The sequence below is a fragment of the Solea senegalensis genome, linkage group LG8 (assembly GCF_019176455.1).
Source record: "Solea senegalensis isolate Sse05_10M linkage group LG8, IFAPA_SoseM_1, whole genome shotgun sequence".
Lineage (NCBI taxonomy): Eukaryota > Metazoa > Chordata > Actinopteri > Pleuronectiformes > Soleidae > Solea > Solea senegalensis.
The window spans coordinates 24,627,631-24,647,690 of record NC_058028.1 but is presented as its reverse complement, the minus strand read 5'-3'; the positions used below and the strand labels follow the sequence as shown (position 1 = coordinate 24,647,690).

Genomic DNA, 20,060 nt, shown 5'->3' with positions numbered 1-20,060 from the left:
AGATTGGATTTGGGTTTGAGTCCAAAAACAGGCAGATTAGGTTAGTTGGACCCTGTAGATTTGTCCTTTGATGGACTGGTTCTATGAAAGGGTTCACCCCGCTTCTGTCCCAAATTAAAAAAAAACGAAGCAAACAGTGTTCTTCTGCCATTTTTATGCAGCCACAGACTTTGAGAGACATTTATTTAAATGTGTACATTTGAAAATGTGGTGCCACCAAAATCTAATTTGGATCAGCAAGCTGGATTTGAGCTTAATCTGACTTAATGTTTCATGCAGGTCTATAGTAAGTAAGTAAATTTAATTTATAAAGCACATTTACACACAGCATAAGCTGACCAAAGTGCTGTACAGTGAAATATATATAGGATAATCTGGGTCCAACTCCCAAGAAACAAACCATTTTAAAGGCTTATTTTTACAACCTTTTTTGGGAGGGATTACATTCAGTAGAGTATTGATGCTTAGAACCTGAAACCTAGACTTTCTCAGCTCTCAATTTAATTTTTTTATTTTTGCAGTTTGCTCAGCTGTTGCTGAGATTGGCACAGCACCCCCCCGCGACCCTCTGGTGGAGGATAAAGCGGTTAGATGATGACTGACTGACTGACAGTTTGCTCAGCTTGGCGGTGCTCGCGTATCTTCAATGTGCTGCAGCTGGGATGATACGGCCTCTAGTTTTGGAACATCTTGTGTGCAGGACCAATCAGCCTATCACACACTATCAGTTAATCATGCACACCTGCAGCCCATCACACACTGACACACACACACACACACACGGTGAAAAGAAAAGGAAGGAAAGCAAGTCCATCACAGGGTCACACAGGGACAAACAACCACCCATTGTCACAGCTACAGTCAATTTAAAGTGTCCAATTAACCTTTCTGGACTGTGGGAGGAAACTGGAGAACCCAGAGGAAACAACACACACACAAACATGCAAATTCCATACAGTAAGACCCTTGTTCTGATCGGGTCTGAACCCACGTCTTTTCGCATCTACATCAACAATGTGGCCTGACATTGCAATTATGATTTAATGCTTTAACAGCTCACAAGTAAAACTGTATAAAGTCAACGTGTCTTTACATCGATAAGACACTGATATTAAAGACATAGCTCGTGAAGTGTGTTAGCCATTTCATAAAAGCTTCACCACTATCTTTAGCTGCTTAAATTGATGAAATATGTGTCAACCACAACCACATTTAAAAAAACAAAAAAAACCTGAGCTGTCCCTTTAAGCTTCTAATGTTACTCTGAAATGATTCAACATTTTCTTTAAATTCGATTCATAACAGTGACATCACTGATGTCTCATCGACGTCGATATGGACCGCTGTCACAACATGGCACCTTCATTACCCACAATGCAACTTGACCGCAGACTGTTTGGTCAGAGATGTGAAATGGGGAGGCGGCTGTAGAGGTCAGGTAAGATACACTCTTACTAGTTAAGTAGCGCTGTTCTTTTGAGTCATTATCACATGAATTGCCAATTACAATGTTTGGTAGATTTGAGGTTTGAGGAAGGAAGGAAACAACATTTGCGTCACAAATACTGTCACTGATGGTCCTGTGTTCAGTTGTTACGTATGTGAACGTAACAAATGTGATCTATGTCGTGTTGGTCTGTACCGTTGGATTTTGGCATCACAATTGTGTCTCTTGACTCTTGGACTTGTGATTCCACGTACTTAGCACTAAAAGTGAAACTCGATGCATTGGGGAGATTTGTGGTTTATGAAACTGTGACATCCCATGGGGATTGTTCGTCAGCTACACTCCGTTATAAAGCCCAGCAGTCATCGTGCCACTTTGATTTTCTTCAGTTTGAGCGTCCAATACGTATTAGCAGGATACACAGTATGCACTGGGAGAAAAGTAAGTACCAACACACTTACATGAGATAAATTGTGTAACATCTTGCCACTTTCATGCAGATTGTTCAGATATAAGAAGTGCATTTTGATTTCAGTGTGAATCGTTAAAAGTGGGTTGAAGGTTTTGCTCTAAAACTTTGTTGTTATTGTTCTTGGGGAAGTTTTATTAGTTATATTTTGAAGAAGTGGAGACACAATATCAATATATTCAACTTTTGAGAAGCTTGAATTGAATTGTTATCCTTATTATAATTATTAATATTATTATTATTATTATTTTGCCAATCATTTAAATACAAATAAAACAATAAAGAAACAAAAATAGCTGAAGTTTTGATGTTTTTGGCCAATTATAACTGATTCATCCTGTAAATGTCTTTTTATTTATATTTGGTCAACTGAACGTTTCTGAATCTTTTTTTTTAACTTCTAACAGAAGGAAATAAAAATGAATGATAACTTTTCCCGGTGTAATCCGTATCAGGATTAGCAGTGAAGCTGCTTTGTCGGACACTTTTTGGAAAGAGGAAGATGGTAATTTGGAAGTTGGCCTCACACTGCTATTGGCCTGTAATCTTGATATGCAAAATGGTGGGCGACTGCACAGCTGTGACGCTTCCTCTTTTGTGTCCTTCTCGTGGTGCAGCGTGTTATTTGTCTCTGTGCGAGCTCTTGTGTGACGAAAACTGAGAATGAAAAACAACTTTTTGATTCAAATTCAATTCTTACCACTGCCCGGACCGATATAAATACACTTGTGACGATAAGAGCCACGCCCTGCATCTTTGGTTAACTGTTGGCTGTGTGTGTGTCCTTCTGTCCGACCTCCTGCCACACAACACTACTGCCACAGCGACCTCTCTGTAGACCACTGAGGCCAAGATCACCTGAAGAAACAACGGTTTTGTTTTATGTGTTTTGTTTTGTTTATAGTAGCAGTAGACTCCACTGGTTGCATGACAAAATCAGTTTGAATGGAAGCCTATGGGAAGATTAACATTTTCCAGAAGAATCGATGGTCAATTGGAAGTTTCAGGACTTCTTCAACGGAACAAGATGTCAATTTTGTAAATGAACTTCCCATTCAGAGGAAAATAGACGATAAGACAAACAAATATGAGTGGACACCAGTGTGATTGACAGCTGGTAACATACAATAGGAACATAGTTTCATGCCAGCGTATGGGTGACCTTTAGGACAGAAGTTGTGGACTGGAGCTTTATGTTTTCACAAGTAGTTAGTTAGTTAGTTAGTTAGTTAGTATGGTTGGGTAGTGAGAGTGAATGGGACTTACAGAGTGTACAGTTCAATGGATGGATAGATGGATGAACATCTTTTTAAATCTGTGTTGATCTTCTACCAGGTCATACTAACAAACACTAGGGAGGCTGTGTTGGAGCTGACACGCTTAGTTATATACTTATGACATACTTATATACTTATGACAGTAAGACTCCAGGGTTCTCCCAATCAAAACAAGAAGACGTAGTTTGGAAGTTATAACTACGGAGCTCCAGACATGACATGGTAAATAAATAAAATAAATTGTGCTCACAAAATAGCTATAACATGCGCACAAAATACTGATTTCGTGGCCACGAAGTAGGTATATTGTGCGCACAAAATACTGATTGATAATATTATCATTCCTGGACACCTGGGTAAGAAAATCGAGCGGTGTTGTGTTGTTATTGTCGTACCTGCGCCGGTAAAGAAACCAGCCTCTCAATATTCTGTTTAAATGCCTCTCTGTACCGTAATAATGGTTCCTTGCAATGACAGGCTATTCAGACTGTCTTTGTAGCTCATTCCCAGCCTAAAATAAAACTATCACGCTGTCTCTGTCCATCATCTACCGCCTCTACCTTTGACCTTAGAGGAGGTGCGCTCCATTTGCTTACCAAACTGTCCAGGAACGATGATATTAATTAGTATTTTGTGCGCACATTATACCTACTTTCTAGCCACAAAATAAGTATAACGTGTGCACGTTATACTTATTTCATGGCACAATTTGTTTTACCATGTCATGTCCAGTGCTCCGTATAAAACTGTTATATATTCATTCATTCATTCATGGTCTACTGCTTCATTCTCCACATGAGGTGGTCCTTGTACCCCACCCTGGACAGGTCACCAGTCCATCGCAGGAAAAACATAGAGACGAACAACCATTCACTCTCACACCTATGGGCAATTTAGAGTGTTCACATACACATGAGAGTCATAGCAGGTGAGAGGTGTGTGTGTGAGTGTGTGTGTGCACTGTACATGTTGTTGTACAGTGTTTTTTTTTGCTTATATTAACCACACACCTGTGAGTAAGAGCTTTCAGAATGCAAATTCATCAGTCAGTCAAACGTGTCATCTGTGATACACTCGTGTTACAGAAGCATGTTTTTACTGATATAACAATCACTCAGTCACTCGTCCTCTAACTCACTCACCTTTATCCACCACATGAGGGTCAATTTAGATGTAACAATTATGACTGGATTTAATTTGAATTCTGATATGAAGGATTTCATGTAGATATTGTTTTTTTTTGGAGCAGCTGTGCTTTCCTTATGATTTTACTTGCTGTCTTAACCAATCTGTTTCTGGACAGTTTCACAATACTGAAAACTTCTAAGGCGTAAAACTGCTCCATCACCTTCTTCAAAACACAATCTGTGTTTTCTGTGGACTTGATCTGTAAAGATACCTACATTTTTAAAATGTCTAACCTTTTCAACGGGGGACAGACATACATATTCACTGCATATGATCATTTCTTTGACTTTATTAATGATACCTTTGTCCAGAACACTTGTCTGACAGAGGGACAGACCGTATATAATCCATTCAATTACAAGTCAGGAATTAGGATTGGTAAAGGCTCTGTTTAAGAATCTCAGTCAGTGTTATTTGTTTCCATTCTGCAGAACGCAGGCACAGTGTCAAAGACAGCTTTGTCCTTCATATGTCCATATTTCACATATCACAATTCAAATCAAACAATAATATTAATATATTAATATTACAACGCACGCTTGTCCTGGTCTGTCAGTTTTGGCTGCAGTAGAATCATGACGTCTTGCCTAAAGTATGACCCTTGTCTGATGTCTGCTCTTTCTAAGGCTGCAGAAAGTGATTTTACACTTATATAATCACACAGTTTGGATAGAATATTCCATTTCTGCCATTAATCCCTCCTACATGTCACACACAGGACCTTTAAAAGTTTTGTTGAGATAGACGTGATGCAGATGCACAAACTGTTGATATACAATCTGTTTTACATACAGTGCCAATGTCTTTACTAAAGCTATATGATAATTTGCACTTTGTCATATTCAAGATCGTAGTGTTTTTTATTAAGCTTTATTAAGTGTTTGGTCATTAGCTGTTGGGCTTTTGTCCATGATTTTGTGAGGTCACGTTCTTACTGTTACTCAAGTGCTTTGAGATCATGTATGTTGGGAATTGACATTAATTATGAAATGTGGGTGTAAAAACTGCATAAAAAAAAAAAAAAAAATTCTATTCGGGGGGTTTTAGATGATTTTTTTAACAAAAAATACAAACTAACCAAATAAACTAAGAACCACACTAACTGAGTGCTAGTATTCTGTAAGTATTCAGGTTTATTGTAAATAACTTAAGCTGCATTTGCCCACCTTATATGGTATGACATTCTTCTTCTTCTTTGGTACCTGGGAGGCCAGGATGTCTTCAGACCAAAAGGTCAGAGTTCAACCCTGACGTTCAACCTCTGACCCTGCTCCGCGAGACACTTAACCCCAAATTGCTCCTGGTTGCGTAAACACAGACAAAAAATAATGAATAAAATAAAGCACAGAAATAGGGACTTGGATCACTTGTGTGATTTTTTTTTTAATGTCGTTTTATCATTATTATTATCTTCATCAGCAGGTGGACTACAATTTCCCGTGATGAATTTTCCAGCCATCATTCTTAACATTTCCTTGACAAAGGTCACATAGACTCCATGATCCCACTCCAGAGATTGCCTAAGGACAGCAAATAACAGCCCTATATTCAGCTCTGTTTCTTTTCTTGCAGCTCCACCATCTACTCTGGCCAGGTCCAGGCCTTATCAAGGTGTCAGGGTCAGAGACCCAGTTAAAGAGCTGCTGAGGAGGAAGAGGAGCCTGGAGCTGCACAGCACCAAAACAGCGCCTTCTACTTTGGTGAGGTCAAATGATTACGATGGTGCTTTGTGCGGGTTTTCTACCAACGCTTGCTTTGGGTTTGAAAAACAAAATTACAAAAATCTCTTAAATGCAGAGAGTGGCAATATACAGGGTGAAGCCACAAGAAGTAGAAGAACATTTAAATGTGTTAAATTTGATATCCTTAAAATGATAATATTGCCTTTATGAAGTAAAGTTAACTGCAGCGTAGGACTGGAACGACAGGATTATATTATGCATTGTGAAAATGCTGTCCAGCTCAACAACATACAGTGAAAGTGATTTATTTTGATGCAACTTTCCAATTATCCCAGGACCTCATGACTTATAATGATCTTAATTAAGATTTGTGTTTTACATTGTGCTACATTTAGGAGGGTTTATTACTACTCATCATTATGTTTGTATTAGTGTCTTAGAATGGGAATTATTAGGTTTTAGCTTAGAGCCTTGCTTTTCACATTTTGAAGCAGACTCTTACAACATAAACAAAGAAGAATAGCATCCTTCCTGGAGTGTGAAAGGCAGAGGTGAACGTAGGAATCCTCAGTTTGATACAGTCTTAGCATAGATGTCACTATTCTTACACACAATGTAGTTCAGACACATTTTTAGAAGATTTTGAATGCATTTTTGTACAATTTGTATTGCAATATCGTAAATCAAGGGTACTGTCGTCAGGATGATAGTCCCACACTATTACTAGTATTGATTTGCATAGATCACAGTGCAACAGAAGTAGACACACGCCTCTTCACTGTTTGACTAAAACTGCAAACAGTGAAGAGGCGTCAGAATTGTCAGAGTCCTCCTCCCTTTTCCAGATAAAACTCTTTCTCTCAGAAACTGGAAACTGTAAAAAAACGTATCGCCCCTCTAATAAACAAATAAGCAGTGCGGGATTTATTAGAGCCGTCAAAGGAAACAGTTTCGTCTCATAACCTGTGCATCATATTTGACGTGATGTAGTCACTGTTGTAGTTGTAGTGACTGTTACTCACACAGATGTCATATGTCGACATGACGGCCATATTTGTCCAGTCAAGACAAGATTCCAATCAAATAGAAGTCATTGTGGGAGTCACCGTTTCTTTCTGACGTTTACTCTTCACAAATGATTCTAGGTCCTGAAACACGTCCCCAGTTACTCATTATTCATCATTCATTTTTTTATCGTTTTGATCGATAGGCTGTGAACACTGTTTGTACTGAAATAAGCAACATTTTCAGCCGTGTTCTTCGCCCTGTCCCATTTCCAATAACGCTCCCTTGGTGGCGTTCCACAGGCTGTCATGCTTCACTCATCCGAACAGTCATAACAAGGAGCTGATTCACTGATCTCCCACTGCAGACCTCAAAAGACCGCTCAACGCATGCTTTAGTTCGCAGACGTAAAGACAGTCATTGAGCAAGACTGTTGTGTGTGTGTGTGTGAGAGGGAGAGAGAGAGGTCAGTTTTCCCTTTTCATTCTGAGCTGAAAGAAAAGGGGTCTGCATGGGGAGAGGAGCCAGAGCCAGGGGGAGATTTTGTCCTTACATAATCCAGGTGTTTTTCCATGACAGTTACAACCATCCCCTCCATGGCTCCAGGGCTGGGCACACAGCCCTTTATGCAAAATAACTTGCAGTCGTGCCAGAGCTCCCTCTCACATGCTATTTAATAGATCTTCCACTGCAGTAGAAGATGGTCATGACACACACACACACACACACACATGCACATGCACCTCGTCGCTTCATGTACTCCCTGCTATAAGAGAGAAAAACCTGAAATGTGTGTCCAGTAGTTACTAGCTATTAACCGCTGAGCTTGGAGTGTCCTTGTGGTCTTTACCTTCCAAGAATACGAAAATACGCGTCCTTCATATGCTGAAAATCTAAAATGCCTCACTTGAAGTGTTTGCTGTCACTATGAAGCAATCACAAGACATTCTAGGAATCCACTGTGCTTAGCCAAGAAATACAAAGAACTGCAGCACTTAACCCTCCATGAATGGCTTTTTCTTTACACTTCAACTTTTAATGGCTTATAGAAAGAAATCCTAATCTGTAATAAAGAAAAAAAGGGAAAATGCCTGCAGGCAGTAGCTTTTTACCCTTGCACGGAGCCAAGCTCACTGTTTCTACTCTGCATGCTAAGCTAATTGCCTGCAGCGTCATGTTTAGCTACAGAAATGAGAGTGCCGCACATAACCATCCATAAAATGCACAACATTGTTTACGTTTAGGGACGTACGGCTTAAAGCAGAGGTGTCAAACTCAAATGACCTGAGGGCCAGTGAGCGGCGAGTCGAGTCAAGTGTTGGCCAGTCCAGAGAAAAAAAAAGTGTGTGTGTGTGTGTGTGTGGGGGGGGAGAGAAGGGGCGGGGGATAATGCACACAATATTCCACCATGATATCAATCAAGATTACGAGGATATTTTACAGACTTTCAAAATAAAAGTGCTAGTTTTGATGTGGAATTATGTGTACTTCACAATAAAAACATTTTACTAATAATCAAAAACAAATATACAATTAAGTAAATAATAATGTGGACAACCATAATTAAACATAAAAACACCAAACAAGTATTAGTAGTATTATATTCTGTCAATATTTAAAGGAAGGGGCAGTTGTGGTGAATATTTTCATTATAACACATTAAGTGGTGGACCCCCAGCCGCCAGTTTGACAACTCTGGCTTAAAGAAACTGTCTAAAATGTATAATAACCTATTTAAATTTGTTTTATTACAGATGTGAGAGCTATTCAGGACAATGTTTACTGACATAACGAGATCATGAGAGACTATGGGCTGGAATTTCTCATAGATTCACGTACAAACGATTCTTAACCTGTAGAGTTGCCCCCCATGGGTCATTCAAGAGAATACAGTTTTCAGACGCTTCTGCATTGCATTGCACTTTCTTCTTCAGTCTTTTCTTTTAAAAGAAAACCATTTTATGGGTCAACTCTAAAACAAATCAAGACGTTTTTGTGCAAACAACTGCAGTTATTTTCATCTTAAGTGATTTGTGATTGTTGTATGGCATCGACCATTACCTGCTGCCATAGCAACACTAATATCATCTATCTGACGACAATCAAAATGTCCAACTCTTTATGAAAACAAATATCAATTGAGCGTCTCCCCCTTGATCTATAAACCTAGCTCACTCAAATGTAGTTGTGGTTTCTTTCACTCATGTTAATGTAACACAATCGTCACCTCTCTGATGAACAAATAGTCCCAGTGAGTATAGTCGAAACAAACTGCTGTATGTTGTGAGCTGTGCCAAACTAAACTGGCCCTTTAATGCATGTAAACCGCCCTTAAATCAGAGGGTGTGCCACTTTCACTGATTGCAGAGCCTTAAGAAAGAGCAGCGTGCTGTCATAATGAACAATAGATTATTAGTTCAGCAGAGCTTTGGTTGTTGAAATGTCAACACACCCACGCAGCACTGTCCTCACCACAGTGGGTGTTGGGTTTAGAGATTGTCTCCAGCAAGAAAGTGTCTCAGGCTACTTATGAGGACCAAATCTATACGTACGCAAAAACATGTTCTACACCCTCACACAAAGTGGATTCTTCTGAATTAAAGGTATAGTTTGTTTATAGTGATTTTACATCACAGGACATAGGCGTTAGATAAGATTAGATACTTTATTATCTGAACCCAAACGTGACAGAAACTTTTCTTTTCCAAGAATCATTTATTGCTTCGTGAAAAGTGCTGTTTGAAAATATTGACACAAATCTAATTCCATAAGTTAGCAGCCAACATAAACAACCTGAATAACCTCGCTTCTATAAAGAACAGCTGTTACTCAAGAACGTGAAAACAATAGAAATGCATTATTGAAATAAACCAGCTACATTAAGTCACTCAAATCCACTTCCTGTCTTATCCTTAACATGTACAGTCTCATGTACACAAGTTTTTTTGTTTATTCTATTTTTATTTGACTGGTTTGATTTATATTATCTGTCCTTTAACTGTTGCAACATGTGAATTTCCCCAGTGTGGGATGAATACAGTCTGATCTAATCTAATCTAATCTAATCTAATCTAATCTAATCTAATCTAATCTCCATAAAGCAGGTACAATGCAGTCCAATCCGTACAGTCCCAATCACCTTGCGTTTTTGTATTCATATGAAGTCATCGCCATGTTTCAAAGAAAGTATTTTTTACAGTATTTTGATACAAAATACACTGAAGTTTGTATTGTTATGTTTTTACTTCATTGTTCTATAACTGTTATATTAAAGTTCATGAACAAATACCTGCTGCAGTGTTTTAATGTAACACAAGTACAAATACTTTGTTACTGTACTTAAGTGCAAAATTCACATATCTGCACTTTTCTTTGTTTATTATTTTTCTAGCCACTTTTACTCCAATACATTTTCCACAACTACATTTGTTACTCATTACTACCAAATAAAATCAGAAGAAGAAGAGTGAGTGGCGTAGTCATGCCCCGTGAGCCCCCACATGTCACATTACTGTTCCTATCGTGGAGGACTTCTTCTCTGCCCTGCAGTCGTCTCAAGCACAAGATGGTGCAGACCAAAGCTGACCTCTTGTCTACCTGCCTCAACTTCTTCTGAAAAACACCACGACCATGTCGGCTCATAAACTGCCCTCATGTCATGTCAGTTGAAGGACATGTGTAGTTTGTCCATATAACTCACAGGGAGGCTGACAGTACTATGAGAGGACAGCTAGTTTAAATTGAATTTTCTTTAGTTTAGTTTGTTTAGTTGAACAAGGTCAAGGTAATACTTTTACTTCTGAGTACAATAAATATGCCACATACTTCACCTTCTACCAAAGTATCTCTTTTAGGTACTTTGTACAAGACTGGCCAACAAGTTTGTTTTTGTTAAATTGTTGAACTTGTTGTTTTCACATTTAGCATTCAGCGCAGCTAAAAGCAAAAAAAAAAAGCAGTTTGGACAAGTCAAAATGTCCTCATTTTTTAACAATTAGTCCGGATGTCATTAAAGCAATTTATGCCTTTAGCATAATGTGGAAGTAAAGCCCTCAGAGATGTAGAACTAACCAGATCTCATACCTGCACAGTCTCTCAGGCACCTGACAGCTCATGTGTGCACATGTCGGCTGAGTGCTGGCAGCATAATCAGCAGTCTTTCACTGCTGCTCGTGTCAAGCTCCGCCCAAGCACTGACACGAGCTGTCAGTGCTCTCACTGCCTCTGCTTCCTCTGCTTCCTCTGTCATTATCTCTGACACTGTAACTGTGGATCCTGCACTACACTGAACTTCACAGTCTAATATTAACTCCTCCTTACAGTGACAGTGCAGAGCAGTACTTTCCATATGTCGATCTTTGCATACGTCTTTCTAGGAAGAGATTAGACCCATGTGGTTATGCATGGTGAACTTCTGGGTGGGCAACATCCACAAAGAGAGAGTGACTGCGCCGAGTCATGAAGCTTAAAGACCTGAATGTAACTGCTGACATACAAGATGTCAGACAAATCCATAAAAGCGTTAAAAGACCAAAACAGAACATTCAAAGCATTGGGGATTTGGGGATTGTATTCTTGTATTCAGCTTCAGATTCAGACAACTCTATTGATCCCCAAGGGGCGATTGCTTTGCAGCTCACCACATCTGCATCACATTCAGACCTAACCCAGTCTTCATCAACCATCAGTAGCACAGATTAAGTATGGTAGCAGTGATCAGTAGTAAAATATCAATAAAATGATAAATAAAGCATGTCTAGGTTTAAAATGCTAGCGCGACTTGAAGGCTACGGCCGTTGGCTGACAATGGAGGTGGTCTTCCTTCCCAGACTGTTTTTATACTTAAAGGTTAGCTCAAATAAAATAAAATAAAAAGTTAAAGGATCAATAAAAATTGGTTAAAATCAACTTGCAAAAATTCAGCTTCCTTAGCGGGTAAATACTCTGCTGACCACAGACGCAGTGTTAAAATAAAATTGAAACTCTCAGTCAAATAGAGTGAATCAAGTTATTTATGTGATTCTTTTTCATGGATAACAGAAAAGAGGTCCGGGTTGTAGATTCATACAAACACCTTCACATAAAGTTGAGAAAATCTGGAGCGTTAAATCAAGGTATACATGTTCTGTCCGTGTTATATTGTCAGACAGAGGCAGGGGCCATGCATGAAACTATGCAAGTGAATACAAATGACAAAATATCACACGAGGCAAAAAAGTTAACAGTAAAAAGAAAATGCAGATTTTCCATTACATTGTTTAGGACTGACAGATTGACAATGAAACGTCAACACTTTGCTTACAATACTATGTTTCGTCATTTCACTTAGTTTTTTACAATTTATTTCATTATTATCATCAGTTGTGATATTTTCTTGATTTTGGGGACATCACTCATCACAATAGAAAAATGACTGGTTGCTGTTCTATCACATTATGGGATCTTCTTTAGTGGATGGTCTAGTGGTTTTCTTGAGGTCTGATGGAACCTGATGCCATTTGTCAGATTGTGACAAAGTTGATGCTTGAATAAAGCCACTTTTCAACCTAGAAAAACTAGTTGGTATACTTCTCACTTGATTTGTAATGTCACTAAACATGATTCTGAAGAAATAACCGTCTCAGTTGCTAGTTCACTTCTTCTTCAATAGAAACATGACGTCAATTTTGTAAACTATGTTCCAGTTTAGTAGAAAATAGATGATAAAGTATGACACCACATACAAACAGAACAATACAAGTCACTGTAGATAATAAGGCAGAAACCTTTACAATATTAAAGAGACAAGAGAAATCCAATAGGTGCCTGGTTGCAGGTGTACTTTTGGTTTCAAAAACTATATGTGTAGTCTGTATCTTAATCCTGGATCTCACTTGAATTAAATCCAGCTACCAGTCTAAACAAATAGAACCAACATCATTTATGATTGTTACAATCTCTGTGATAAAGATGAATGTACATTCACACAAACACAGCACGTACATGCATGATGTCACCTCAGCTGCTGCTCCCACCTGGACTTGATCAGTACAAGTGTAAATACTGCATATTTATATGTCAACATGTTGTCGTTTGGTCACGCGTGATTATGGCTCTCCATCTCCATCACTGTGCATCATCTTTTGTTTTTATTCAGGACGAGGTTCAACGCAACAACCAGTCCACATCGGCACAAGGTAAATGGAGTGAACACATACAGTACATGTACCTGAGCCCACCCCTGTAAGTGAAGCGTGTGTGCGCCCCTGTGGGTGTTTGCAATGACTCGGCTTCTCTTTGAACTCCAGCCATCTTTGGCGCCGGTGCTGCCAGCAGCACCACAGCTGCAGCTGAGGATGGACCGCAGCAGTGCACGGGATGGAAAACTCCGTCCACGGCCACCGGTGCTGCCATGACAACGTGGTCGTCACCTGAATACTGCCAGCAAGAGCCCTCGGCCCAGACTCTGGCCTACCCAGCCACCAGCCTCACTGCTGACTTGTACATGCAGACTCTGTGCCCCAGCTACACCATGCTGACCTACACACACGCACCACTGCTCACCAACTTCGGGGTGAGTATTAAGCCTTGTGCAATATGCTTTTGTCATAAAATGATTTGTATTGCAATTGTTTCGATTGAAAGATCAAATTCTTGATGTTTGGAGAATGTACTGCACATTCTTCTGCTTGTGGTTTTCAACAACACACTCTAGGTTTCTACTGCACCCTCACTCGCACATTTTTACTTGTTTTTTTTCACGTACTGTATTTGTGTGTGGAGATGAAATAAAAAAAAACAAAAACAAAGACTAAATAACGATGATTAAGATCTCCTCGACTGGCAAATGCCGACAATACTAACCATACACAGATAGTTAGTGTTTCATATATGTTTATACTCAGAATTATTATTGTTATTAAGAACTGGAGGAGTGGATGGAATCCAGTTGTGCAGCATTATTATTATTATTATTAGTAAAAAGTAGAAAAAGACACACTGAACAACCCACTCACGTTTCTATACGTTTCTATTGGATGTAGCAGAGACTCTATGTAGCAATGACTGCAAACATGATCTGGAGTTTTCAGGTCCAACATGATAAACATTTGTTTTTTTTTGGCTTTTCCATTAGGGTTAGTAGCCAGTGTTTTTATTTCTTTTTGTGTACCTGCTCTGGTGAGGTTCCAAGTGATACTAAAAAGTGACCGCACTGCTGACAATCATGAGCCGAATCACAACCTCTTTAGCTGTATTTCAGTTCAGTGACTGTGAACAAATATGTGCATGATACCAAACCGAGTAGAGTCGAGTGGTGCTAGAACTGTGTAATGGAAAAACACCAACAATTGTGGAGCCCCTAATGGCCATGTAGTAGAAAAACACATTACAGACACTTGAATCTCCAAAGAATTCATCCGTTTTCTCTTTTTTCTCTGGTTGTTGTTGTTAGAAGCAAGAAGAAGCAGGTTGCTCTGTTCTTTGTCTAAACTAAACCCCTGTGTTTCTTTAAACTTTAAAGGGGCAATACGAATAATATGGCAATATGAAAAATTATTTAAATGCATTTTAAATAAACTGGCTGTACCATTGTTGTGTGTGAGTGAAGCCAGTATTTCAATTAAAAATACGTCATTGACTTGAGTGGACTAAACACTTAATCATCACTTAGTACAATACATTTCTTACATAGCCACTATAAATACTAGAAAGATCAGCTATGTTGGGGAAAACAAATTCCTGATATGTTTCACATATCAACACAAATAGGAAGTGTATTTGAATTGTATACAAATACACATAGTATAGCTACTTATCGTATTTATACAAAACATAAACCTGGTCGCACATCTGTTTCCAGGAAAATGTATTTGTTGTTGCAGTTGTGAAGAAATGTCATTTCTGGGACACCTATGGCCATTTACTATTTACTGTGCCTTTTGAGTTTAGTCTCCTTGGCAACTGTAACTCTTAATTCCACTGGATGACACTTACTAATTTGCTGGATGACAGAAATGCGGAAGAAAAGTGTCCCAAACTCTTTCCTCTCGTGTCCTGCACCTGCAGAATTGTCTTGTGTCGACACTTTGATGTTCTGTGTCCTTTTAGATGATTTATCTTCAACAGTCAGAGCCTCTGGAATGTTTCAACTGCGGTACTGATCACCTCTCAGTAAAAGTACCCTATGCAATTATACAATTTAATTTAATTTGTCAACAACATAATTGAACCCCTCCATTAACATTTGACTGAAAGGTGAACTGAGCAGTAAAAAACTAAAATGTAATAAAGCCTTTTCTTGCCAAAGAGGGAAATATGTACCTGGATGTTTAAAAATCTTGCCTGAAGCTGGATTAACTGTATTGAGACCGCACATCTATCAGTGATACTAAATTCTGCATTCAAACCCTGGAGTGAACACACAGTTTAGGTGCAGGAAGAGTGGGCAGCACACATCTGCACCTGCGGAGCAATGGGGGGTTGGGTAGCTTGCTCAGGGGCACCGCAGCCCTTTAAACCGGCAACCCAACATACCGTGCTGACAAAATGTAACTGAATTTCTAAACTGTCTTCAGCAGAATTGCAGATTTTTGTTTGAACAGCCCAGAAACCACTGATCGCAGCTGCTCAGCTGGTCTGAATCAGTCAATGAGTCAAACTCTAACTTAAGAGGCACAAACCAGGCTGCATGACATCATCATCATCATATTATGTATAAAAGACTATTCCATCCCTCCCTGCACCTCAACCTGAAGCAGGAAATATTCCCATTTAAAAAGCTGAAAAATCTTAGTTTTTATTATTTCAAAAAACAATCGATGACTTAATAACCATGTAGTTGACGATTAATTTAGTAATCCTTTCATAATCAAGTAATAGAATAGCCTTACACTTCATACTGCACTACAATCGCTTGTCCTGTAGTTAAGTGCAACAAAAGAAAACATGTTTGCATTTTATGTTTTTTAACAGCCGACATTTTAACGTGGAATAGTTTTAGGTGTCAACAGATTCTTTGTCAGAGCGGCTCATAATGTTGTGAACATCCACCGCAGGATTTAAGGGGACCGTCTTTCTTTCATCGTTAACCGAAACTATAGAAACGACAGCTGCTGTTTTCACTCTTTTTCCAGTTTTAAACACCACCTTTCAAACCCACACTGAGGAGATCATAAATAACCGCACAGATAAGGACGAGTAAAACATCCATTCATATACTGTAATCACGTCCATCTTCAGACATCTTAACCTCACGCTACCTTTGTTTCGGGAACATGTTTTATCTTTTTTTTGTTGAACTCTGTACATTACGTTAAGATTTCTTGCAAAGCTTGAACTGTCTTGAACTGTAAATGATTAGCTCACACTAAAATGAACCCAGGTATACCATGGTTCGTGAACCTGCTGACAAAGGGGGCAATTATATAATAATTACATAATTTACACTGAGTAAACTACACCATCATCATGGTGCTCAGCGAATATCACAGTGATTGCTATTACATATCGATGTCTATGCTTATGGGTAAAAGATAAATGCATGTCATAGTGTTACACTAGATATGATGCAGGCATTCGTCTTTCCACCAATACTGAGTGGAGCTGAAACTGATAAAAACCCTCATTATTTGACCCGGGAGTGAATGCATATTATTAAATGCGTTCCAATGGTCAAAAAACCATTTAAAAACGGGTTTAAACACAGTCGCAGAGTGCATGACTCAAATCTTAACAACAAGCTAAGTGTACGCTGCTGAATAAAGTCATGGAAAAATGGCAGAGAAAGGGCAATAAAATCCCCAGTTCCACTACAGACAATCACCTCATAATATAGCCATGTTTAGCTTTTTCACACTAACACATCTGAGCTTTAGTGGATGTGATTGGTGGAAAATGTTGAGCGATGTGATCTGACAGGAGCAGTTACACTCAACCTATAGGGGTTTTCCCTTCAATTATAAAGCACAACATGTCAACGTGTATGGGTCGCAACCCTGAAACGTGGGTGCTTTTTCCAACCCCTGAAACGTAACTATGGGTCGTTTTTTCCAACCCCGAAAAACTATGGGTCGTTTTCCAACCCCAGCAACATGGGTCGGTAACCCCGAAACGAACTTGGGTCGCTTTTTTCCAACCCCCGAAACGCAAAAACTATGGGTCGCTTTTTCCAACCCCTGAACGTAACTATGGGCCTTTTCCAACCCCTGAAAGCGTAAATCGTTTTTTCCAACCCCGAAACGCAACTATGGGTCGCTTTTTCCAACCCCGAAACGCTCGTTTTTCCAACCCCAAACGTGAACGGTTCCAACCCCTGAAGCGTAACCCCAACGCTAGCTTTTTTCCAACCCCTGAAACGTAACTATGGGTCGTTTTCCAACCCCCGTTTTCCAACCCTGAAACGTAACTACGTTTTTCCAACCCCGGAACGCAACTATGGGTCGTTTTCCAACCCCGAACGTAACTCATGGGTCATTTTTCCCACCCAAACGTAACTATGGGTCGCTTTTTCCAACCCGTAACCCGCTTCCAACCCCTGAAACGCTATGGGTCATTTTTTCCAACCCCTGAAACGTAACTATGGGTCGTTTTGGGCACTGGTTTTGAAAACGTAGGCGTCGTAATTCCTGCATACGAACTATTTGTACGTTTCACTGGAGGACAGTCTCATAAAGCAGCACCGACACTGGCTTTTCTCAAAGGAAAATGTGTTTTTATTCTTCTACTGCTGTGAGGGCTGGAGATTTGGGTCATGGAGTTCTTTCCCTTTATTATCCCTTTGTTATCTGCAGTGGGTCTTTCAGAGTAAATTGGGTGTAAAATCGTTGGTTTAGTCCAGTCTAACCAGTGGGAGTTTCTGAGGGCTGTGTGTTCTTTTCACTTGATCAGATTCAGATCACAATTTTCCATGAGGCCAAAGGGGAAATGAAACAATCATATGAGAATCTATGTGGCTTCTTGCCCACAGCATACGCATGTGCTGAATGCTGTCTTTGGCTGGCAACAGCAGTGTGCACCAGTGTTACACCTACAACAATTCAATCCTCTAGAGTCACTCACTCCTTTCCTGAATTTCCCCACGTAACGGATCTATGGTATTGTATTTGTGTGCATGCGTGCTGACAGTCAAGGTCTTGGTCCCCCTTACTATTGCTCCACACCAGCACCAATCTAGTTTTGCCTCAAATAGTTGATAACGTGTCATTTCAGAAATGTTGACATGGCACAAAAAACAACTTGCCAAAAATGTTACATTCAAGCACTTTTTTTGAACACAATGAATAAATGCAACAGTTTCCATGTAGTGAAATGAAGTAAAACAGCAGCTGGGAACATATTCTGTTTTTCATCTTACACAGTTCATCTGTGTGCGTGCACAATGGGCCTGAACATGATGACATTTGTATTTATATCTGTCCCCACTTTCACAGTGTTATTCCATTGGCTTAAGAGAGACAGAGAGCGCCTGTATTCATTGAAAAATTATGATTTGATTTAGAGGCTATTTTTGCTTCATTCTGATCTGTCCAGACCATACCAGTGGCCCCAGCACCTGGCTCCCTCCCTCAGATGGAGCTCCCAGACTCAGGGTTGACCTATCTCCCTTGGGCGCAGCCTCTTACCACCATATCTACTGTGCCCACCGCGGGGGTCCAGTTCGCTCCCGGCACTGCAGCAGCCCTGTCCACCCCCCCTATGATGCAGATGCCTTTGTCCATGTCGTTGACCACCATGATCCCTCAGCTGGAGCCTCACGGTCCAGACCTTCATCCTCACATCCTCGACCTGCCACAGCGTTCAGAACTGGATGAAGATGCTGGGATAGAGCCGGGATCACCAAACCTACTGGACAAACTTCTGGAGGATCAGAAAGAAGATGGTGAGGAGGAGGAGAGCAAAGACTCATACAGTAGCTCACTCTTCATACCCAATGTCTAAAAGAACCAGTTATTTCTTGTGTACAGAACAGTGTCAGTATCTTTACTCTTCTGGTTTTTCTCAGGGACCTTAAATCTACACAGTGACATATTTGTTTATTATTATAACATTAAAGACCCAGTAAAGTGTGACTGTATGATATACTGACACATGTTCAGTGTTGCGTGACAGCGTGAGACATGGACGTATGCGCTCACTGAAAACGGAAATAACAAATTCTAGCCACTCAACAAAAAGTTCACAGAATCAAAGCCTGCTTTAAGGAATGCTGTGTGATCTTGCCGTTAGACAAGCTTATCCTCCCACACCCAACACCATAAAGAAAAGCAAAACGTCATAAACTAACACACCTGATCTGACTGATAGATAGCAGCAGCTGATCAGCAACTCTTGTGTGTGTGATAGAAATTCACAAAACATTCTCTATGGACTTTGGTGTGGGGAGTACACAGTTTACACAGCGTCACATAAGATTGTCTTGTGGTGAGATTAAAGGATGTCATAAAATAAAAGCCTCTTGTCGAAGGTGCGTGTTGCAGCTGAATATCCTTCACCTCATCGTTTCCTTAAAAGTGTGTTGGAGAAACTATGTAACCTTCAATTACCATCATAAGTCAAAACATGTGTAGTTTGTTCATTGTGGGCTCTTGTAAACAGCTCCTGATATAAACATAAATGGCTCATTCTGGGGGTAATTAAAAACAGCAAGTATAATTATTTCATCTTCACTTTCTAAGTCTTACAGACCGTCGGTTTGTGATACATTTCCTTTCATGCTAATTTGATTCATTTACTGATGTGTAAAGTAATCTGCGCACTCACAGGACAATAAATAATCGAGCCACAAAGTCCTGCTTTAACTATCTTTATTTGATATTAATAAACTACAATGCACAGTCAACAAATGTGTGTTGAATCAACATTTTTGCCAAACACAACTTCAGAAAATGGTGATTGATTGGTTTCCAGTGGTGTTGAGAGAACATGCATCGAGGGGTCAGGTCCTGCACCACAGTTTACTTTGGCCCTGGAGGAGAGAGGAGAGTTCTTTTTTTAATAACTTTTTCTTTTATCCA

General features: G+C 39.7%; 1 protein-coding gene across 2 annotated transcripts; it reads left to right on the top strand.

Moving 5' to 3' along the window:
* Positions 1 to 1,836: 1,836 nt before the first annotated feature.
* Positions 1,837 to 19,889, top strand: LOC122772970 (POU domain class 2-associating factor 1). Of its 2 annotated transcripts, none has more exons than XM_044031307.1 (5): positions 1,837 to 1,888; positions 5,954 to 6,081; positions 13,205 to 13,244; positions 13,356 to 13,621; positions 18,616 to 19,889. In XM_044031307.1, exons 1-5 carry the CDS (start codon positions 1,873 to 1,875, stop codon positions 18,982 to 18,984), a joined length of 819 nt encoding a protein of 272 aa, XP_043887242.1. In that variant the 5' UTR covers positions 1,837 to 1,872; the 3' UTR covers positions 18,985 to 19,889. The 2 variants fall into 2 exon arrangements, with proteins under 2 accessions (XP_043887242.1, XP_043887241.1); XM_044031306.1 differs by having other exon boundaries at positions 18,577 to 19,889.
* Positions 19,890 to 20,060: the final 171 nt, after the last annotated feature.

What these genes read in the sequence shown, in the direction of transcription:
- LOC122772970 (XM_044031306.1), top strand. An exon ending in CCAGTCCACATCGGCACAAG is followed by an intron (nt 13,245 to 13,355) that starts GTAAATGGAGTG and finishes TTTGAACTCCAG; the next exon opens with CCATCTTTGGCGCCGGTGCT. An exon ending in CACTGCTCACCAACTTCGGG is followed by an intron (nt 13,622 to 18,576) that starts GTGAGTATTAAG and finishes TGATCTGTCCAG; the next exon opens with ACCATACCAGTGGCCCCAGC.